The 23,000-nt window shown below is 36.2% G+C and overlaps 1 protein-coding gene across 3 annotated transcripts in view; it reads left to right on the plus strand.

Annotated features, from left to right (window-relative positions):
* Cdk15 (cyclin dependent kinase 15) overlaps window positions 1-23,000 on the plus strand; it is a 91,857-nt gene that overhangs the window by 34,460 nt on the left and 34,397 nt on the right. For all 3 annotated transcript variants that reach the window (XM_040294710.2, XM_005338911.4, XM_040294713.2), the window contains exons 9-10: window positions 14,933-15,026; window positions 22,648-22,711. In XM_040294710.2, the coding sequence (XP_040150644.2) occupies window positions 14,933-15,026; window positions 22,648-22,711 (158 nt within the window). The remainder of the gene's footprint in view (window positions 1-14,932; window positions 15,027-22,647; window positions 22,712-23,000) is intronic.

A 23,000-nucleotide genomic window follows, 5' to 3' on the forward strand; every position in this document is an offset into this window, starting at 1 on the left:
CCTCTTTCAAGAGGCTTTAGAAAAAGGGTTTCTATAAACACAGGCTTTGTTTTTAAAAATCAATATATTTTTTTAAAAGAACAGTGCACTCAAAGGCTGATGTAAGCTTTTAGATTTCCCAACAAATTGAAAAAGTTTGCAGAAAATTTCCTCCAGTTTATCTAGAGTCATGGATTTTTGATATCTGGTCCCATTTCTAGAAATATCACCTGATAGTCAAACCCCTCTGAAACTGTCAGCTTACCCTGCTCTGCAATGTCACTTCAAAGGCCTTCAACAGGCTCAGGCATGCTCAGCTCATAACGATGTCTTCCTGTTGTGTTTCACAGAGTGAAACTTCTACCCATCAATTTTAAACTCACTCTTATTAGAGAATATTTAAAACACTCAAACATATGGAGAACACATATGTAGATCAGTGATTCTTAACCAGGAGCAATATTGCTCCCCAAGGAACACTTGCCAATGCCTGGAGACATTTTTTTGTTGTTGCTGTCAAGGCTGTGTGTATAGGGTGCAGTGGGGTGGATTGCCACCAGCATCTAGTAGGTAGAAAGACCAGGGATACTGATAAATATACTACAATGCATAAGATTGCTCCCCACAGCAAAGATTTATCCAGCCTTGATTGACAATGGTGTAAAGATTGAAAAAGCTGATACAGATTAAGAAGCATAATAAAATGAACTGCATGAACCTACTACCCTGTATAACAGCTAGAATTTAATATTACCATATTGACTTGTGTACCTTTTCCATCAACTGACTGCTCCACTGGATCGGTGTCCTCCTGAATTTTGTTTTATTTTATTTTTTGATCCTATTCCCTTACCCTAAAACTTTTAAAAATAGTATCTTACCTGGCATAGTGGCACATGCCTGTAATCCCAGCATCTCAGGAGGCTGAGGCAGGAGGAGGATCATGATGTTCATAGCCAGCCTCAGCAATTTAGCGAGTCCCTAAGCAGTTTAATGAAACCCTGTCTCTAAATAAAATATTTTTTAAAAAGGCAGAGGATGTGGCTCTGTGGCAAAGTGCCTCTGGGTTCAATTCCTAGTACCTAATAATAATAATAATAATAATAATAATAATAATAATAATAATAGTACCTTCACATTTTATTTGTATTCTTAAAAATGTTATTTTATTTTACCTGCTCTTGAGCTTTTATAAAAACGGGATTACATTGTTTAGTCTTCTGTATCTTGCTCTTGTTCTCATGCAATGTTTCTAGAATTCATCCACATTGATTTATGTAGCTACACTTTATTTCCTGTTGTTGAACATTTTATTTACTTTGATTTTGTTTTGTTCCTGCTATTTTGAAAAGAATTGGTGTTTTTTTTTAAGGGTTTTTCTAAGATACTTATCTAGGGAAAAATGTGCCATCTCCCAGGGGATGTAAATGTTCAATTTTATAAAACAGTGTTTCATTGTTTTCATAAGTGGTTATAATAGTTGATATCCCAGCAGTGGATTGTAGCCTCTGATTCATATCTGTACCACTTTGCAATAGCAGAATTCTTAATTCTTGGGGTTCAATTCTTAGCACTGCATATAAACAAACAAATAAATAAATAAATAAAAGTCCATCAACAACTAAAAAAATTTGGTTTTAATTCTTAATTCTTGCTTATCAAGTGTACAGAATGTTTTCATGTTGTGATGTAAATCTGCTTGTCCCTAATCACTAATGAGGTTGGGCATCTTTTCATGGATGATTTGCCATTATGTTTCTTTTCTGTGATTTACTTATTCCTGTCTTTTGTTCATTTGCTGTTGGTCTCTCTGTTTCCCTCTCTTCCTTTGTTGATTAACAGTAGTTCTTTATGTATTCTGGATTTTAATCTTTTATCAGTTATGTGTCTAACAAGTAGCCTTTCCTAGTTTAAGGGCTTATGTTTTCATATCTTAATGTTATTCTTTTGGATAAAGTTTTAAATTTTAATATTGATGACCTTTTGTTTATCCTTTTTAATTTCATATTTCAAAAGTCCTTTCTTCCTTCCCTTAGGTGAGGATGATATTACCTAATAGATGCTTTTAAAGATTGAACAGTTGTGTACGTGTGTGTATGTGTGTGTGTGCACACATGCACATCACTTGGGATTTGCACAGGATAGGCAAGCACTCTATCAGTGAGCTACATTTCCAGCCCTTTTTAAAAAATTTTTAATTTTATTTTGAGATAGGGCCTCACTAAATTGCCCAGGTTGGTCTTGAGTTTGTGTTTTTCCTGTCTCAATCTCTTGAGTAGCTGGGATTACAGGATTGAAACACAATGCTCCATCAAAGGTTATAAAGTTTTTTCTTTGCACTTTCAATCTTTGGTGCATTGACTTTTGTGTATGCTAACCAAACTGTCTCACTTCTTCAGTGACGTGCCATGCCAAATCTCTCATATATCAAGTTTCCATAAATGTATAAGTCTGTTTCTGGGTTCTCTATTATAGTCCACTGGGGTCAATTTATCTGTCCTAACTTCTATAGCATTATAATAATAATTGATAGGTTGTAGGACAAGTTTCCTCGCCCACTTCAACTCTTCCTTCAAGAGTACCTTGATTATCACATATCTAAAATCCCATATCTAAAATCCCAACTACTCAGGTGGCTGAGGCTAGAGGATTGCAGATTGGAGCCCAGCTGGTCAACATAGCAAAAACCCCATCTTAAAAAAAAAAAAAAGTTCTGATGATTTTTTGTATAAAGTTTATATTCAATACTTCGAGTTTCATAAAAATTCCTAATATGATTTTCACTGGGATTATGTGGAATTTATAGACTTCTTTGTGATTAACACTCATGATATTGCCTTCCAGTTTTTGAACATTATATATCTCTCCATCTGTTAGTTATTCTTTAAAGTTTTATAATTTTCTTTTAATCTAAGTTCTTACCTATCTAAAATAAAGGTTCTTAGCCAGATATAAGAGTACAACATCTGAGGGAGTCTGAGGCAGAAGGAGCCCAAGTTACAGGCCAGTTGGGTAATTCAGCAAGACTCTGCTTCAAAACAAATTAAAAGTACTGGGGAAGTAGATCAGTGGTAGAGTAGTATGGGGCCCTGGATTCAGCATTATAAGAAGAAAAACAAGTAGAAGTTCTTGTAAGCCTATTTTATGGTTTCTTTTGTTTCTTATATATGGTGTGTTTTCCCCCCTCTGTGTTTAGTTGTTTTTGACAGTGATGTTAATTTGCTTTGGAATTTTATTTGTGGGATTTCTTTGAGGTCTTAAATGAGGTGAGTCCTTCAGAGAGGATTTGTATTTGATGACACTGGGGATATTTATCAAAATAATACAAATATTTTATTAATTGCATTAATTATTTATTAATGTAGTGTTACCTACATTAATTACCTTTTGATTTCTTTTACCACTATCTACCAAAAAGAACTGTGTCAATTTAGAGGAATAGTTGGGTAGAATATGTAGCCAGGAGCATCTTACAAAGTGATCCAAATGGTTGAGGGTGTGTCAAAAGGACACAGAAGGGTTGGGGATGTATCTCAAGGCTAGACTATTTGCCTAGTATACAAGAAGTCTTGGGTTTGATTCCCATCATTGCCAAAACAAAAAAGGACAGGGGAATCTGTTTGAAGAGATTTCAGTTGACCAAATCTAGGGAAATTTGGATAATATTAAAGTAAATGATGAGAGTAGAATACATATGTTCACGCTATGTAAGCTAGTTAGATGGATAAGAAGGGCGTCACCTTCCTACAGTAGAATGCCAATTTAAACTGAAGAAGAAATGATGGAGGTGGAAAATCACTATTTTATAACCAGTATGGGAGTAATTAGTTGAAACAAGAACCATTGGTGCTAAACTAGAAGGGGAAAGTTTGATGAGCAGTAAGATATTTACATGGTCTCAAAGTACCTCTTCTCAAATCACTTAATTACAAAGAAAAACAATAGTGACCTTATTGGAGAGAAATATGGCAGGCAACATCTTACCTAAGTAATGAAAGTTAATATGATAAGACTACTGACATCATGTGCCTCCAAACATTCTACTCTGAGAAGGATGCCATCATTTGTTTGGTATTCCCGAAAAACATAGCCTGAATCTAAGCACGAGGAAACAGGAGATAAATCCAATTTAAGAATTTTCTACAGAAGTAGCCAGCCTGATTGGTACACTCTTTAGAAGGTCAAGCCCCGCCCTCCCCCCTTTTTTGGAAGGCCGTGTTAGGTAATGAACCCAGGACTTCATACATGCTAGGGAAGTGCTCTACCACTGAGCTATATACCACCCCCTGGGTCTAGGTTTTGAAAGCAAAGAAAAATGTAGGGACTGTTCCAGATTAAAGGAAACTACAGAGACATGTCAACTAAATGCAATGCACAGTGCTAGATTGGATCCTAGGGCAAATGGAGCTATAAAGAATATTAGTGGGTTCAAAATGCTAGAAAAACTAGGTTTATCAGGAAAATACCTCAACATCATAAAGGCTATCTATGCTAAGCTCCAGGCCAACATCATTCTAAATGAAGAAAAATTGAAAGCATTCCCTCTAAAAACAGGAACAAGACAGGGATGCCCTCTTTCACCACTTTTATTTAACATAGTTCTTGAAACACTGGCCAGAGCAATTAGACAGATGAAAGAAATTAAAGGGATACCATAGGAAAAGAAGAACTCAAATTATCACTATTTGCAGACGATATGATTCTATACTTAGAAGACCCAAAATATTCCACCAGAAATCTCCTAGAACAATAAATGAATTCAGCAAAGTAGCTTGATATAAAATCAACACTCATAAATAAAAGGTATTTCTATATATCAGTGACAAATCCTCTGAAAGAGAAACTAGGAAAACCATCCCATTTACAGTAGCCTCAAAAAAAATACTTGGGAATAAACTTAATGAAACAGGTGAAAGACCTCTACAATGAAAACTAAAGAAGGGAATTAAAGAAGACCTTAGAAGATGGAAAGATCTACCTTGTTCTTGGATAGGCAGAATTAATATTGTCAAAATGACCATACTACCAAAAGCACTATTCAATGATTCAATGCAATCCCAATCAAAATCCCAGTGACATTCCTCATAGAAATAGAAAAAGCAATCATGAAATTCATCTGGGAAAAATAAGAGACCCAGAATAGCCAAAGTAATCATTAGCAAGAAGAGTGAAGCTGGTGGCATTACTAGTCCAGACCTTAAACTATACTAAAGAGCAATAGTAACAAAAACAGCATGGTATTGACACCAAAATAGACCTGTAGACCAATGATACAGAATAGAGGACACAGAGACTAACCTACATAGCTACAGTTATCTTATATTAGACAAAGGCACCAAAAACATACATTGGAGAAAAGATAGCTTGTTCAACAAATGGTGCTAGGAAAACTGGAATTCCAAGTGAAACAAAATGAAATTAAACCTCTATATCTCACCATGCTCAAAACTCAACTCAAAGTGGACCAAGGACCTAGGAATTAAATCAGAGACCTTGCACCTAATGGAAGAAAAGTAGGCTCAGATCTTCATCATGTCAGATTAGGCGCCAACTTCCTTAATAAGACTTTTATAGCACAAGAATTAAAACCAAGAATCAATAAGTAGGATGGATTCAAACTAAAAAGCTTCTTCTCAGCAAAAGAAACAATCAGTGAGGTGAATAGAGAGCCTATAGGATGGTAGCAAATCTTTACCACAAATACATCAGATAGAGCACTAATCTCTAGGATATATAAAGCATTCAAAAACCTTAATACCAAAAAAAACAAATAACCCAATCAATAAATGGGCCAAAGAACTGAAAAGACACTTCTCAGAAGAGGATATACAATCAATTAACAAACATGAAAAAATGTTCAGCATCTCTAGCAGTTAGAGAAATGCAAATCAAAAGTACTCTAAGATTTCATCTCAACTACAGTTAGAATGGCAGTTATCAAGAATGCAAACAACAATAATGTTGATGAGGATGTAGAGAAAAAGGCATACTCATACGTTGCTGGTGGAACTGCAAATTGGTGCAGCCAATCTGGAAAGCAGTATGGAAATTCCTTGGAAAACTTGGAATGGAACCACCATTTGACCCAGCTATCCCATTCCTCGGTCTATACCTGAAAGACTTAAAAAACAGCATACTACAAGGACACAGCCACATCAATGTTTACAGCAGCACAATTTATAATAGTTAAATTGCGGAACCAACCCAGATGTCCTTCAGTAGATGAAAGGATAGGGAAACTTTGGTATATATACACAATGGAACATTGTGTATACATACAGCATTAAAAGAGAATAAAATCATAGCATTTGCAGGTAAATGGGTGGAGTTGGAGAATATAATGCTAAGTGAAGCAAGCCAATCCCAAAAAACAAAGGCCAAATGTTTTCTTTGATATGAGGAGGCTGACTCATAATGGCAATGGGTGTGGGGGGCAGGAAGCATAGGAGGCATGGAGGAACTTTAGATAGGGCAAAGGGAAGGGAGGGGAAAGGAGGGGTCCAGGGGTTAGAAATGATGGTGGAATGAGTTTGACATCATTACCCTAAGTACATGTATGAAGTCAACGAATGGTTTGAAAATACTTTGTGTACAATCAGTGACTTGAAAAACTGTGCTCTATATGTGTGATATGAAATGAATTGCATTCTGCCATCGTATATAAAACATTAGAATAAATAAATAATTTAATTTTAAAAAGAATATTAGTGGGACTATAGGTGAAATTTAAACATGGTTTATGAATTAGTGATTTGGGATCAATGTTAAAATTCCTAATTGTGGTAATTGTACTGTTTTTATATAAGACAATGTTTGTATTCTCAGAAAATAACCCACCTAAGGAAGCTGGAAAGGATAAAGGAAAATAAAGGTTGGGGGAGGGTGTCTCATGGAAATCAAAGGGAGATGACTAGAAGAAAGGGATGGGGGCCAGGAGGAGGGGAGGGCAAAGAGAAACACTGGGGAATGACATTAGCCAGATTATATTGTTATATCACATACATGAACAAATATGAAACAATGAGTCCCATCCTAATGTATAATTATAAGCACTGATAGAACACATGGGAAAATAATAATAATTGGTTAATTAATTGAGGGGCAAAAGAAAAAAACACATAAGCATTTAGAAGTGAAGAGTCATGATTGCTGCAAGTTGCTCTCTAATGCTTCAGGACAGTTAGACAGGTGGGTAAGATGAGATGGAAGCAGGAAAACACTGGCAATGGCTTACTGTGTTTGAAAGACATGAAGGAGTTCTTTCTGTTCTTACATCTTTTCTGTAAGTTTGAGATTATTTCAGAGTAGAGGATGTAACTCAGTGGTAGAGCATTTGCCTAGTATGCAGGAGGCTCTACATTTGATCCCCAACAAGGAAAAAAATTCAAGATTAAGAGTTACCAAAAAATGAAAAACTTGGTCTTTCCCCAAAGATAGTATAAGAAGCACTACTTAGTACATGATCAATGCTTGTAATTATTTCAAGCATGTTTGAAAGTATTCCTTAATTTTTAAGTACAGGTTTTTAATATATCCAAAAATTTAAGATTGTTAATCATATCACCCAAACCTTTTTAATGTAATTTTTGTCTCTTTAACCTATCAATGGAGATATGTTGAAATCATTCACTGTATTGTCAGTTTACCACAATTATATCCATTTTGGGGGTGGGGTGGGTAGTGGGATTGAACTCAGGGGCACTTGACCACTGAGCCACATCTCCAGCCCTATTTTGTATTTTATTTAGAGACAGGGTCTCACTGAGTTGCTTATCCCCTCACTTTTCCTGAGGCTGGCTTTAACTCTCAATTCTCCTGTCTCAGCCTCCCCAGCTGCTGGGATTACAGGCATGCACCACCGTGCCTGGCCTTCTATTCATTTTTGCTTTACTTACTTTGAAGCTACTTTCATTAAGTACAAATAATTTTAAGAGTGTCCATTATTCCTTTCTGCACTTTAGATGTTACTTTTGGAATAATTTTCTTTCTTCTAAGGTCAGTCTTTTAGAATTTTCTTTAGTGTAGGCCTGTTGGTGGTGAACTCTCCCTTTTGTTTTCTGATGGTAAAACCTTCACCTTCACAGGCAGTTTTTCTGGGGGTGCAGTTCTGGATGACAGTTATTTTCTCTCAGAACTTTGAAGAGGTAATACCCTGCTTTGTCTCCCATTGTGGCTGCTGAGAAGTTTGCTTTAAGCTTTTCAGTCTTCCTTTTGCAGGTGTTGCGTGTTTACCTTGAGATCCCCATTTTCTCTGGATGTTTTAAAGAAATTTTTCTTTGCCTTTGTTGTTATGCAGTTTCACTATGAGGAGTCTAATATGTATTTTTTCATTTATCCTGCTTGATATAGATAGTACTTCTTCCATTTATAAATTCATGCCTTTCATCACTCTTTTTTTTTTTTAATATTACCTCTATTCCGCTACTTCTGTCCTCTCTTTCTAGAGCTCCAATGAAAGATTTTTGGACCATAACCTATTAGCCATATCTCTTTTTCTTTCCTTCATATTCTCCATCTCCTGAACCTTTTGTGCTGCATTCTGAATAATTTCTTCAGCTCCTGTGCCAGTTCTTTAAATCTCCCTTAAACCCTGTTATTGCTTGTACAAAGATGTGCTTTATTACTTTGATAAGTGTTTCATGGATTTAATCATGGATGATGATGGCACAAAACAAAAATTCAATTATGAGTTAAAATGATGTCATTACTCTTATTTATCCCACTATTATTATTGTTTGCCAATAAAACTAAAAAAATAATATAGAAATAGTGTTTGTTTTTCTGGTACTGGAGATTAAACCAGGGCCCTGAGAATGCTAGTGGTCTCTGAGCTACATTCTCAGCAGGAATATAGAAATAGATCAACAGGCATTTTCCATGGAGTTTACTATATTTGTTTACCCTCAAAGCCATTGCTAGAAATTGAGTATTTGCATTATGATTCTCCCTCTCCACTCCCGTTTAATTTTTTTTTTTAAATTTTTCTTCTCAGAGGGATAAGAGGGCAAGTGAGTAGGGAGAAGATCTCTAATTTACAAAGTAAAGAAAGGGGAGGAAAAAATCCTGTTCTGCTAGACCATGCAAACCTATAAGGTCCAAACCAAATGACTTTGTAGGAGGCAAATGTCAGCGAGTGAGCATTGGAGTTTTTCTCTTAAAGAAAGCAGTTGACTACAGGGCTCGGGTTGTGGCTCAGTGGCAGAGCACTTGCCTAACATGTCTGAGAAACTGGGTTCGACCTTCAGCACCACATAAAAATAAAGAAATAGAATAAAGGCACTTCACATTGTTCCTCTTTCCTTCCCCTTTTCAGACCTTAAAAGAGTCCATGAGGTACTTCAGTCACTGAAGTAAAAAACTAAAATCGTTCTAAAATCTGTTTTAGAATAATTACAATGTTGTTGTTTTACTTTTTTTGTATTAGAGTAAAATTTGTTTTATTTTTTATTTTTTAGTGCATTATAGTTATACAAATAGTGGGGTTTGTTTTGACATATTCCACTTATATACATACATATAATAGTTTTCTCCTTTTCAGTTCCCAGCACCTCCCCCTTCCCTCCCCTTCCCTCCCCTTTCCTCTCCTTCTGCTTTCTGTCTTTATGAATTTGACTGTTCCAGGTGCCTCATCTAAATGGAATCATATAATACTTGTCCTTCTATGTGTGGCATTCTGCTCAGTGTACTGTCTTCAAGGTTCATGGCAGTCTAGTGTAGAGTTTTAAAGGAGGCTTTATTTGGGTACACCAGCTTTCCTATTTAGTTCTGACTTCCATCAGCTGCTGGTTTTAAGACTATGGAAAGTTGTCCCTGCCTGATTCCTGTCCTGTCAGGCTTCTCTCTGCAAACTTGCAAATAAAAAAATGCTGGCCAGGAAAAGCAAATGGACATGTCATATCCCTGCAATGTATTATGCTATTCTGAATCAAGTTCAGCACTAAAATGAAATACTGATTCATTTCTCCCAACAATATATCTTTATATGCTCCTTGCATCTCTGAAAGCCTTAAAACTCCTGAGATGGTTTTCTCCCCAGGGATTGCCTGAGGAATTTGAGGAATCTTTTTCTCTCTTATGGAAGATTTTATTCATGCTTAGAATAGAGAAAAAGTTAGGAAGATTGCCAGAAGGAGTAGAAAACATGTAAGCTGTTTTCTCTTGACTGAAGTACCACAGTTAGAGTAATAAAATGACCCAGGGCATCTCTCCCTTCCGAAGGATTCGCTGTTTATGCCACCTGGTCTTTTTTCCTTCTTGTGTGTGAAGTTCCTCTTCATCTACATGAACAATCCCAAGAGTATCTCCAGACCAGAAATCCACTGAGAAGCCTAGGATAAGAACAGCCACCAGAATGAAGATTTAAAAACAAAGCAGAAGCCAGACGAAGTGGTGTATCCCTGCAATCCCAACAACTCAGGAGGCTGAGGCGGGAGGATTACAAGTTGGAGTCAGTCAGCAAATTAGTGAGGCCTGAAGCAAATGAGCAAGACCCTGTCTCAAAATAAAAAATGAAAAGGGCTAGGGATGTAGCTCAGTGGTAAAGGATCCCTAGTACCAAAAAAAAAAAAAAAAAAAAAGAAAAAAAAAAAGAAAAAAAGAAAGAAAGAAAGAAAGAAAGAAAAAAGAGCTAGTTTCCTATCTAGACTTTAGTGTTCAGAATATTTTAAATGTTTGCTTAATCCTAGTATGAAGTGGGCAAAATGGATGATAGCCTCACAGCTTATATTCTTAAATTTAAAAAGTAAATAAAAAATAAAGCAGCTAAGGAATTTATATATACATATATATTCTTATGTCCACATCTATTCTCATATCCATATAATGCATATATGTACATATATACACACATATAAACATACACACATTCTTATATCCATATATACACATATGTATCTATATATAAATGTGTATACACACACACACACACACACACACACACACACACACATATATATATATATATTTAGACTCCAGATTTGTTAAAATTTCCGCCTGCCTTGAAATGATTATGAAACATTTAAACCAATAAACCAAATATTATTATTTTATCTCTATAACACAAATATCTTGTGTTTCTTTTGTAGTACTTGTATAATGGCCTGAATGTTCTAGATTTAATATATTTTACATAATTTTGTGCTCCGTCTTAGCAGCGTAGAAGATAAAGACATTAAAAAATTGTGTAACAAGCTGGGTGCGGTGGCTCACACCTATAATCCCAGCCACTCTGGAGGCTGAGGCAGGAGGATGGTGAGTTTAAAGCCAGCCTCAGCAACAGTAAGGCACTAAGCAATTTAGTGAGACTCTGTCTCTAAATAAAATTCAAAATAGGACTGGGGATGTGGCTCAGTGGTCGAATGCCCCTGGTTTCAATCCTTGGTACAAAAAAAAAAAAGAAGGAAGAGGAGGAGGAGGAGGAGGAAGAAGAAGAAATTGTGTAACAAAAGGACTTCCTTCTTGTTTTTCCAAATCTACCAATTGAAAAGATACTAGGAGGGGCTGGGGGTATAGGTAAGGGCCAAAGTAGCATGCCCAATGCAGGAAGCCATCTGTGAAATACATGAGGACCTTCTCTAGGCATGGGAGCTAGGGAAGGATAGGCCTGGCATAGGGAACTTTCTGTGGCTCTCCTGTGGCAACAGATTGCCCAATGCATGTGACCTTCCCCTCCACTCTGCTAGAAAGGTCTCTCATAGTAGTACTGGAGATGGGCATATCCTGTTAGGAACTGAACAGTCCACCTTTATATTATTTTGGTGAAGAACAGTCTAATACAGAAGGCCTTTGATGTTTTCCGATAGACTGGGCTCCATCTTGTTCCAGAAGCTCCATCCATTGATCAGCTTGCTGGTCTTGCCCCCGTTTTTAAAACTACTTTCTATGTTCTGTGTTTCTTTCCTGTGTTTTATTTCTCTTAGCTTTTATTTCTTAGCCAGCCCATTCCACCAAGGGGAACCCCATTTCCCCCATCCGAGGGGGATGTGGGCAGGACCCAGGGCCCTAGGTTCAAATCCCAGCAATATACACACACACCTTGAAAAGACAACAAACTTTTTCCAGGCAATGAAAGTCTATTTTAGGGAGAAGAAAAAAGGTCAACTTCCAGTTTAACCCTAGGAATGACATACTTTTTAAACCTTGTTTAATATGTCTTCTCTTCTAGTGGTTTGCAAGCCATAGAATTTCTTGAAGGTAGTTGGGAACTGGAAGGAGTGTTGGGTCTAGTCTTCAAAAGCCAATACATTTTAATTTTTATTTTATAAACAAGTAATAAACCAATTACATATATATTTTATGTCCACACAATGTATACATTTCACTTCAAAATGAAATGGTGTTAGGCTCTTCAAGTGTGTTTGGAGAAAGCTTGGGCTATGGAAACCATTTGGGGGTACTTGCTACCTGCTCCTCAGTTGACTTGCCCCTTATGTTACCATTGCTAGCAACCAGGATGGGTTTACCATTTGGTAGGGTGCCATTACTTTCATTCTCCTCCATATATTGTTTCATTTATACATTTTGTATCTGTTGTTTTAAAGACAACAAACAAAAAGAATAGGAATATTTAGAAACAAATTAATGAGTTTTAAAATAACAATAATTCCAGAACTCCACTTCAAGATACTCTTTACTAGATCCATAAGTTACATTTATCTGATCAAAATTTAAAATGTATGACAAAAAATTTTAAAAAAATGGGTGCTGGGTTGTGGCTCAGTGGTAGAGCAGTGGGTTGAATCCTCAGTATCACAAAAAAATAAATACATAAACAAACATAGAGGTATTTTGTCCATCTACAACTAAAAAAATTTTTTTAAATGTAGCTCTTATATACTAATTGACTTTTTAAAAAATGTGTAACAAAGACCTATTGTTCAAGAGGGTAAAGAAAAACCTGCTTGTAAAGCTTAGTCTGATATCTTTCTTTTTTCATGAAATTATGAGAATAAGCCAGTTGATTAAGTTCAAAGGGTACGTCATGAAACCAGCTTTTGCCTATTGTGACATAAAATAAATTTCAGTTTTCTTTGAAAATACATATAGTCTCTCCTCAAACCAAATACAAGATAAGACTTTTTATTAAACTTGATTGTTGAGAAACCTGCCACTTTCTGCACAATCAGTAAAAGTAAATTAAATAGTGTATATTTACAGTTGGATGGAAAAAGTAACAATCTATCATATGAAGTAAATGAATATGCAGTAGAGACAACATTTTATGTGAACTTGATAATAAGTCTTTCATAATACAACAATCCATAATAAATGTTTTACTTAAATTTCCTTGTTCATGGTGCCCCCCCAAAATTACAAATTTATGTGTTATGGTGAATGGGATTTGGAGTAGAAAAAAATTGAGAAGTATTGGGCCAGGAAGATAATTGCTATAATCAGTCACGGAATCATTTTAACACACAAAAGACATAAAAATGTGCACATGGGGTTGGGGATGTGGCTCCATGGTAGAGCACTTGCCTAGCATCTGAGAGGCCCTGGTCTGGGTCCTAAGCACCTGCAACAAACAAACAAACAAAAATGTACATTCATTATTAGCAAAATAAGTCTCACTCCTTCTTGTCTCTCAGGAATTATCTTTCAGTTTCATAATGGAGGAAGGAAAATTTATATTTTGCCCTATTTAATCTTTTTGAAGATGCACATTTTCTGTTAAATTGGGATGCATCTCACCAATAGTAGCATCTTCAATAGAAGTCAGCCAGCTGCAGTTGTGACTGTAGTTACAATTGCAGAATGAACATCAAATGAGCCAGCATCAAAACTTGCAGAATGGGTATCCCTGACTTGGGAGGAAAACTTACAAATAAAGAGCCTTAAAAAAAAAAAAAAAAACTGTATGAGCCAAATGATGTGGAGAAGGAGTGAGTTGAACATGTTTAGCAACATTCTTTAAGCAGGAGTCAAAAGTAAGCTAACTATGTAATTGCAAAACCACTTTAGAAGCCCAGAACCAATGACTTAGTTCTTTTATAACTTATTTTAAGAAATGCTGCATCATCAACCTCTTAATACAGGGGATGATACCGTGAGTAAATACAGACAGATATTGAGGAGTCTGAGTCAAATGCTAAATGTGAATAAGTTTTAGGAACCAATTTATTTTGTTAATGTTCCTTTTCTTCTTGCATGTGTATGATAAAATAATCTAATTAAATTTATAACATTCCTTTCAATAAGTACAAAATAAATGTTCTGACCACATCATAGTTTAACTTGCAAGGTGTGTGTGTGTGTGTGTGTGTGTGTGTGTGTGTGTGTGTGTGTTTTAAGGGGTTGAAATCTTTTAAATTATTAAAAAACTTAATCGACATGGAATAGTTGTACATACTTATGGAATAACTTGCAGGAGTTTTTAAATTATCTTAATGAAATACACCATAGTGAGGTCTTTTTTGGGGAGTGGATAGGTACTGGGGATTGAACCCAAGAGCACTTAACCAGAGCCAAATCTCAACCATTTTTTATTTTTTATTTTGAGACAGAGTTGCACTGAGTTGTTTAGGGCCTCACTAATTTCCTGAGGCTGACTTTGAACTTGCAATCCTCCTGCCTCAGCCTCCTGAGCCACTGGGATTACAGATGTGCACTGCTGCTCCTAGTGATGACTTTTTACAATGATAGCATCTTAGATTCAGTGGAAAGGGCTATGCAATTTGTGAATTCAGTACTTTCCCCTCTTCTCATAAAATGGATCACTAATAAGCTTGAATGACCTAAGATGTTTGATGATTACATAGTGTTCCTTACTGCTGCTGGCTTAGTTGCATCTTAACAAAAAGCTGCATGTTGTTCTCACTTTCATTTGATGTGGTGACTTTTAATAGCATATGGCCCCTATTTAGTAGTCTCCAAAGTATTCCTCAGAAGTTGACACTCTAATAATTCAGTTTTGCATGTGTGGTTTCCCTGAAAATGTGTTGTTTTCCTTTGCTAGGGGTGCAGGATGCATCTTTATTGAAATGTTCCAGGGTCAACCTTTGTTTCCTGGGGTTTCCAACATCCTTGAACAGCTGGAGAAGATCTGGGAGGTAAGAAAATAATTCCTCTTAAGGAAGAAGAAATATCCATACTTCAAATCTTGAACTAAATTTGCCTTAGAGACAAATGGAGCAGTCCGTCTGAGTCATGTATTAAAGATTATAGAAACTGTGGTATTTGCTACAGGGATAAGCACCTTAGAGATGAGTGTTTAGGAAAACCTCTGCTGCTCCATAGCAGCCCATGAAGCCACCCCACCAATGACATAGGTCTCCTGATTCCTATTCTTATTAAGGTCTCAGCCTCCTGGGGCAATTTCTGCTATTACTACTTAAGCACTTCTCTGCCTTCTCACCTCCGAGTATTTCCACCATGTATTTGGCCCTGGATTTTTCTCAGTTGAATGACATACTGTCATGGAACCCTCATCAAACAGAGAATTCCTTGACTTCCCTTGTCAGTCTAAGGTAGGTATTCTCTTTATCATGCTCCTCAACAACCAGGTCCCTAAGATGTCTAGGTGCCCGTGTAGTGTACTTCCATTCCTTTGTATTATTTATCTCTACCTTCTTTGGTACTAAGATGTGGTTGGTTTTTATGTCCCTTACATAGAAGTATTTCAGTCATACTATAGTCATCTGTATGTTTCTCTTTTGATGATTTCTTTTATTGTGACAAAATACATAAAATTTGACAGGTTGGTCAATGGGAACTAAGTTACCGTTAGGATAGGATAAATAAGTTCTGGTGTTCTGTTGCACAAAAAAAGCTAGAATAAAGAATTTTGAATGTTTCATCACAAAGAAATGTTTTTGGTTTGGGGATTTTTTGGGGGTGGTGGTGGTGGTGGTTCTTGTTTTTTTGTTTGTTTGTTTGTTTGTTTTTGGCCCTGGAGGTTTAACCTGTGGGCATTTTACCACTGAGCTATATTCCCAATCCTTTTAATTTTTAATTTTGAGATAGGATCCCCATTAAGTTGTAGAGGGCCTCATTAAATTTCTAAGGCTGGCCTCAAACTTGAGAGTCTCCTGCCTCAGCCTCCCAAGTCACTAGGATTGCAGGTGTGCATCACTGTACCTGATTTAGAAATGATAAATGTTTAAAAACGTATATATGTTCATCCTGATATTAACATTACACAATATACAAATGTGTTGACATATCACAGTACCCTATAAATTTGTACAAATTTTATGTGTCAATTAAAATGCAATGAAGTGAAAGCTTTTACCAGTTTCATCATTTTTAACTGTACAGTTCATGCAATAAGTTCATTCCCATTGAATGTCATCGGTGACATCATTTCCAGCGCCATTGCATCATCCTAAACAGGCTCTGCAACTATCAAACAATAACTCCCCATCTACCCAACCCCCCAGGTCCAGGTAACCTCTAATCTACTTTCTGTCTCCATGAATTTGCTTATTCTAGGTACCTCATGTCAGTAGAATCGAGTAACATTTGTCTTTCTGTATCTGGCTTATTTCATTTAGCATAGTATTTTCAAAGTTCATTCATGCCGTAGACAATGTCAGGTACTTTACACTGGGCTTTTATCACTTGCAATTCTGGATCCTGCTACTTGTCTTCTGGCCAAGATAAAATGTACTTTGGGAAATTAGCACATTATATAGCAATTAATCACTGACTTATATTTTCTTTTGGAACCAGAGCGGCTTTTATGAAGAAACCTGGGACAAATTGGAAAGCATTCATAAACTAAAAGAACATTTTTCAGACCAAAAAGACTTAGAACTTTTTCCTAGCAAAACAGATAAAATGCTACTTTAAAATAACATTGTTAGATGGTTGTAACCATCTAAACTGGAGACAGGCTAATGAAATGGCTTTGGAATCAGAAAACCTGGATCTTCCTTAATTCTAGCCACTTTCTAGCTATGAATGTGGGAATGTTATGTAATATCTCTGGACTTCATGACTTTCTAATCTTGCTGTGAGAATTCCATAAGATCAAATGCATAACAAACTCAGTATGCCATAAATGCTTGACAAATATTTGCTTTCTTCCTTTCTCATATAAATTGTTACAGAGATGTTTCAGTAACCCAATTACTATCAAATGTTATCTGATATTTAACTTATTTGGTCGATTCTTCCACTTAGCATTATTACTTCTTATCCACAATAGAAAAAGCACAATTAGCACTGCCTAAACTTTACCCTGCAAGAACCCTTTACACATTCAAAGAATTTTTCCCAGCTGTTTGATACCTATTGAACATTCACCATATATAAATTCTTTTCAAGGACTTATAGGAAGCAGCAAGTCATGGAAAAAAAGAGAATAAGAAATATTCGTGATTATGTTTTCAAGAGTTGTTCTAGGTGGGATGATGGGTAGAGTCCAAGTAAATACATATAGAACAAACAAATGTGTATATATGGAAAGGATATATGTATAGTTAAGATAAATTTTAATATTGAAATAAGATGTAATATTCAGAGATTTGAAAAGTAGCATATTTTAAAAGAATATATTCTTATATGCTATAAGTGTTTAAAGAGCGGTATATAAACTGACTTTTTAAATATCACACACGATTTAAATTACCATGCATTTAAAAAGCAATCATTTTATATTTCTTTGCATTTAGCATAGCACTTAGAAATCATGAACAGAAGGAGTAGACTAGGTGTTTCCCAGGATCTGATGACACTCTAGCTATTAGTTCAAGTGTTTAGGCCTGGCCTTGGTAAGTGACACTGGGTGCCTGAAGGATGTGTCAGGTAATTCAGTAAGTGAAAGGTGCTGGACTTGAATTTGGATGTAAAGTACCAAAAAAGAGTGAGGCCACAGAATCCAACAGGACCTGTCCCAGAAGCCATGTTCATGTCTACTGTTACTTTTACCACATTGCAGTGAGTGAAAGGGTCTTTATTTTGACATTTATGACAACCCACTACAAATTTAAAACAAGTGGACATATTTGAAATAACACTGGCCTGAAGTCAGGGCTCAGGAGTTGTGAACACAACTCCAACTTCAGGCACGAAGTAGAGCAAGTGTGTATCCAACACCCCTGGCTCCAGGCCTCAGAGTCTTCAATTGTATTTGATTCTCTGACTCTGACTTCAATAACCAAAGAGCAAAGAGAACACTGTAGCTCCTATGAATTTTAATCACAATATTCTCTGTTCATTAAATTTTTCCCTCAGTTTTTTTCTCAAGTTTATGTAATTGCATTGTTCACTGTTGACTTTCAACCTGTGCTTCTAGAAGATGGTTCTGTATTGTGTAGCTGTGGATTATGGGCACTAGGAGGTCAGAGTCATGAAAGCTCATTTTCTCATTGTCCTCTCCAAGCAGTTTTGTTATTACATCTGTAGTTCCATACTTTGAGGAAAAATGTGAATATCATGAGTTAGCAGATTTGCAGTCTTTTGTATCACTGTACCTCATCTGGTTAATCTCAAGCAGATTAGAATTATTGTTTCCCCAGTGCAGTGCCTAGCCTCTGGTAAGTGCAAAGTTAATAATCATACTATTATTGATAATATACTTGTATTCCACTTTGGTCTCAATATGTAAAATCTGATTGTAACTAGTATGTATTGCTTTAGAAGCAATAGGGCCATCAGGGAAGTGAGTGTCTGGAGGAAAAATGAGGAAAGAACATCTACAAAGGGAGCATATAACTGTGGATTCCAGTTTTTCATTTTCATTTTTTTTTATTTTTTAAATAATTTAAACCTTTTTCTTTTTTTTTTAAATATTTATTTTTTAGTTTTCGGCGGACACAACATCTTTGTTTGTATGTGGATGAACCTGTGCTGAGGATCGAACCTGGGCCGCACGCATGCCAGGCGAGCGCGCTACCACTTGAGCCACATCCCCAGCCCCAGTTTTTCATTTTTACAGTTGAGGAAATAATGTCCCAGAGTAGTTTCAACATAGACAAGTTTGCACAGATAAAGTCACAGCAAAAAGGCCATAGAGAGAAAAAGACCCTGTTGAATATTGTTTGAAGCCACTAACATTACATTTAATGACATCACAATACCTATAAGCTTATCCATAGGGCTCTACTATACCTCTAAGTATAGTGGATATGTGCTTTGGGTCTGGATCGATTTCTTTCTTTTTGATTGATAAATTAAAAGTGTGTTTATTTATCATATACAACATAGTATGTTTCTTGGGATTTTTTGGTTTTTTGTTTTGTCATGCTGGGGATCAAATCCAGGACCTTATGCATACTAGGCAATTGTTCTACCACTGAGCTACACCCTAGAACCAGTATGATGTTTTTTTTAAAAGACATTTTGGAACTAGGTACTGTGGTGCACACCTGTAACCCCAGTAACTTGGGAGGCTAAGGCAGGAGGATCACAAGTTCGGAGGCCAGTCTCAGCAATTTAGTGAGACACTGTCTCAAAATAAAACAAAGCCGGATGTCATGGCACAAGCCTATAATCCCAACAGTTTAGGAGGCTGGGGCAGGAAGATCGTGAGTTCAGAGCCAGCCTCAGCAAAAGCGAGGTACTAAGCAACTCATTGAGACCCTTTCTCTAAATAAAATACAGAATAGGGCTGGGGATGTAGCTCAGTGGTTAAGTGTCCCTGAATTCAATCCCCAGTACGAAATAAATAAATAAATAAAACAAAAAGGGTTGGAGGTATGGCCCAGTGGTAGAAGACTTCTGGGTTCAGTTCTTCATGCCACACACACACACACACACACAAATAATTAAAAATCAAATAAAATACATATTGGAGTGGCTAAATTGAGCCAATTAAAATATGCATCACCTCACATACTTTGTGTGTGTATGTGTGTGTATGTAAGTGTATTTAGAATACTTAAAATGTACTCCATGATATTCAAGAATACAATACATTAACTATAATCACCATGTTGTATTATGATATATAATACAATAATATAATATAATTTATAATTATATAAATATAATCAATATGTTGTATATTTCTTAACCTTTTCATATCTAATTGAAATTTTGTATCCTTCAACCAACATCTGCCCAACTCTCAGCTCTAGTCCCTGGTCACCATTAGTCTAGTCTACTTCCTTGAGTTGACCTTCTTTAGATTCCACATACGAAGTTATCACAAGGCATTTGTCTTTCTGTGCCTGGCTTATTTTACTTAACATGTCTTACAGCTTTATATACGTTGCTGCAGATGACAGGATTTCCTCCTTTTTTCCAAACATCCCCTACCAGATGCATGGTTTGTAAATATTTTCTACCATTCTATAGATTGTCTCTTGATAATTGTTCTGTTTTCTGTGCAGAAGCTCTTTAGTTTTATGTAATCTCATTTGTCTGTTTCCACTTTTGTTGCCTGAGAAATAGGCTAGAAAATGAAACAGATTACAAATAGTTCCTGAATTTGTGTTTTACTAAATGTGGTCTTCACAGATAAAAATAGGAAAGCTATTTGAGGTTCTATGATATTTGATGTAGGAATTGCTTCTTTGAAATCAATGGGCCCATTCTAAATTTCCCAACCTCTAACCACATTTTTCTCTACAGTTAGATCTCAGTCTTAGCAATAAAGACAAAATGAGAAGTTCTGAATATTTATTTTAACATCTTTTGGTCTGTGGGTGTGTGTGCATGTACACGTGATGTATTTACATCTAAAGTCATAGCTGCCAACAGTTTCTGAAGTACTTTTAAAATATATTTTTAAAGTGTTTTTGCAAGCAATCATGTATTCAGTCCTAAAATCAGAATAAACTATCAGAATAAACTATGCAAACTTTAAATCCATTCATCAAAATGCCTTTAGTTTTCATTCCAACGAAGGCAAATAAACAGCTCCTCCAACCACTGTGTTTAAAACCTAGAACTCTCTGCCTTATCAGAGCCCATGGGAAGAGAGAAAATCAGTAATTTTTTGAGTTTCAGTTTCCCAGAAAATGAAGATGAAATTTAGTAACTTTCTCAAGTGAAAAAGAATTCTCTAACTTTCAAATGGAAACTAAGCATCAAATTTCCAAATAAAGTATATTGAATATTTTGGTTTACACTTCTAAAATCTTAAGCTTAAAGCTTTTAGCTCAAAAGAGTTTCCAAAAACTTTGGTATCTGTTTCATTGGCACGAAATGCAACACTAAGTAACCGACAAGTCTAGTGATACCTAGAGAAGATATGAACGTGGTTGTTATTTTGTTTGTATTGTTTTCTCTCTTGATCTTTGCTTTCTTTTCCTCGTGTTTTGCCACCCATTAGAAGATGAATGGGTGCACATGAATCACATCCACTCATTTATACTTGCATCGAGGCAAATACATATGATGGTAGGTTAAGAAAGAAGAATTAGCTTCCCGTCCTCTGGCCTTTTCCTACAAAAGAAGAATTAATCCAGTTGGTTTTTCAAAATGGATTCTAGGATTCTGAGTGTTCCCTCAGGCTCAGGGTGGTTGATAGGAAAAGCCTATAATCCCCTCAGTCGCTTTTCTGTTTGTTTAGAGAATGGATCAAAGCAGGAAGATTTTGCTGGGTGGCATGATTTTTTTTTTTTTAATATATGAGGGAAAATAGCACTTCAGTATCTTTTGTTTGAGAACAAGCTTAGAAGGCTGGAAAAGTAGACCTCTCAGCCAGAGTCCTAGTCAGCAAACTGATAGGTTTGAGATTCTGGATTCCTTATTGATAATACTGCTGGTGTTGGGCAATTAACTTCTTTGTCATAAAAGTTGCGCCAGCATCTTTATTCACATGGATCCTCCAGACTGTCTCTGCAAGATGCTTCTCAAGAGTAATCCTGAGGTATGCATCTATGAAGAGTTGTGCTATAACAGTGTATTGGAAGCTACAAGTGCTTTACTAGTATTTCACAAAAACAGTGTGATTCAGACTCCCAGATATAACTGGCTATGGGCTTTCATGATCATCTTAAAAGAATGGGAAGAGGAATCCTATAGGGGAACTTCCCAGGACAGCACCATCCAAAATCTATTTTGGCTTTGTGTTCCAAACAACTTTTATTTTCATACAGCATCTTAATTTAGAATCAAGACCTTTGATTTGGTCATCTAAAGCATAGGCTAGCTCTTTTTCAAGTGATGCTACCATTATAGTTCACTAGTGAAAAAACCAAAAGCTATATTCTAGGCTGCTGGATACAAAGAAAACAACCCATGAGATGAATTTGGTAGAAAGGACTGGAGTTAGGTTAGGGGTCATTTTTAGCCAACATTCCACTGCCTAAAGGTCAGTAATCTGAATCCTTTTTAATCTGAGCACGTTGGGAACAGCTGAATGCCTATGCTGAGGCATGATTTAAGCTGTCAAATGTCCTCTGTCAGTATGCTTACGGTAACATGATGTAAGGCAAAGGGACAGTCACTCCGGCTTGTTTATACCCCGTCTGCTAAAATGACCTCCTTGTGCATGGTGTTCATGCAATAAATATTTGCAGATGAGGGTGACTTTAAGCAAGGCCATATGATCTGCCTCAGAATATCAAGTCAATTAGCAAAGACACACAGACCATAGGCATGTACTAGACTTTGCCCAATGTTGGAAATACTACAGTTTCTCATATATATTAGCTGGTGTAATGTGACATAATCCAATTTTCTCTACTCCTCCCTGATCTATCCTTCATATCTCTGTACCTGCTTCATCCTCCTGGTCTTCCCATCGACCTTTATTTGTCTTTTCCTGTCTTTATATAGGTGTTGGGAGTCCCTACAGAGGACACCTGGCCTGGAGTCACCAAGCTACCTAACTACAATCCAGGTAATATCAATCCAAACTTCTGAATGTTTGGAATTAGCAATGTCAGGAGAGCGTTGGCCACACCGAGTGTCTGCTTTGCATTGTGAAATTAACTTAAAAGATGGATTCTTTTATGAGAAAGACATTGAAATAGTAGTTAACGTTAGATTGGTTTCCCCAACTCTGTAAAACACAAGTAGCAAACTGAAACATAATCTGGAATTACTAATACTATGGATTCCTCATTCATTTCCAACTGCCTGATGGCAAAAATAAAAAATTAAAATTAAAATTAAAAACCCCCCGAACT

The sequence above is a fragment of the Ictidomys tridecemlineatus genome, chromosome 7 (assembly GCF_052094955.1).
Source record: "Ictidomys tridecemlineatus isolate mIctTri1 chromosome 7, mIctTri1.hap1, whole genome shotgun sequence".
Taxonomy (NCBI): domain Eukaryota; kingdom Metazoa; phylum Chordata; class Mammalia; order Rodentia; family Sciuridae; genus Ictidomys; species Ictidomys tridecemlineatus.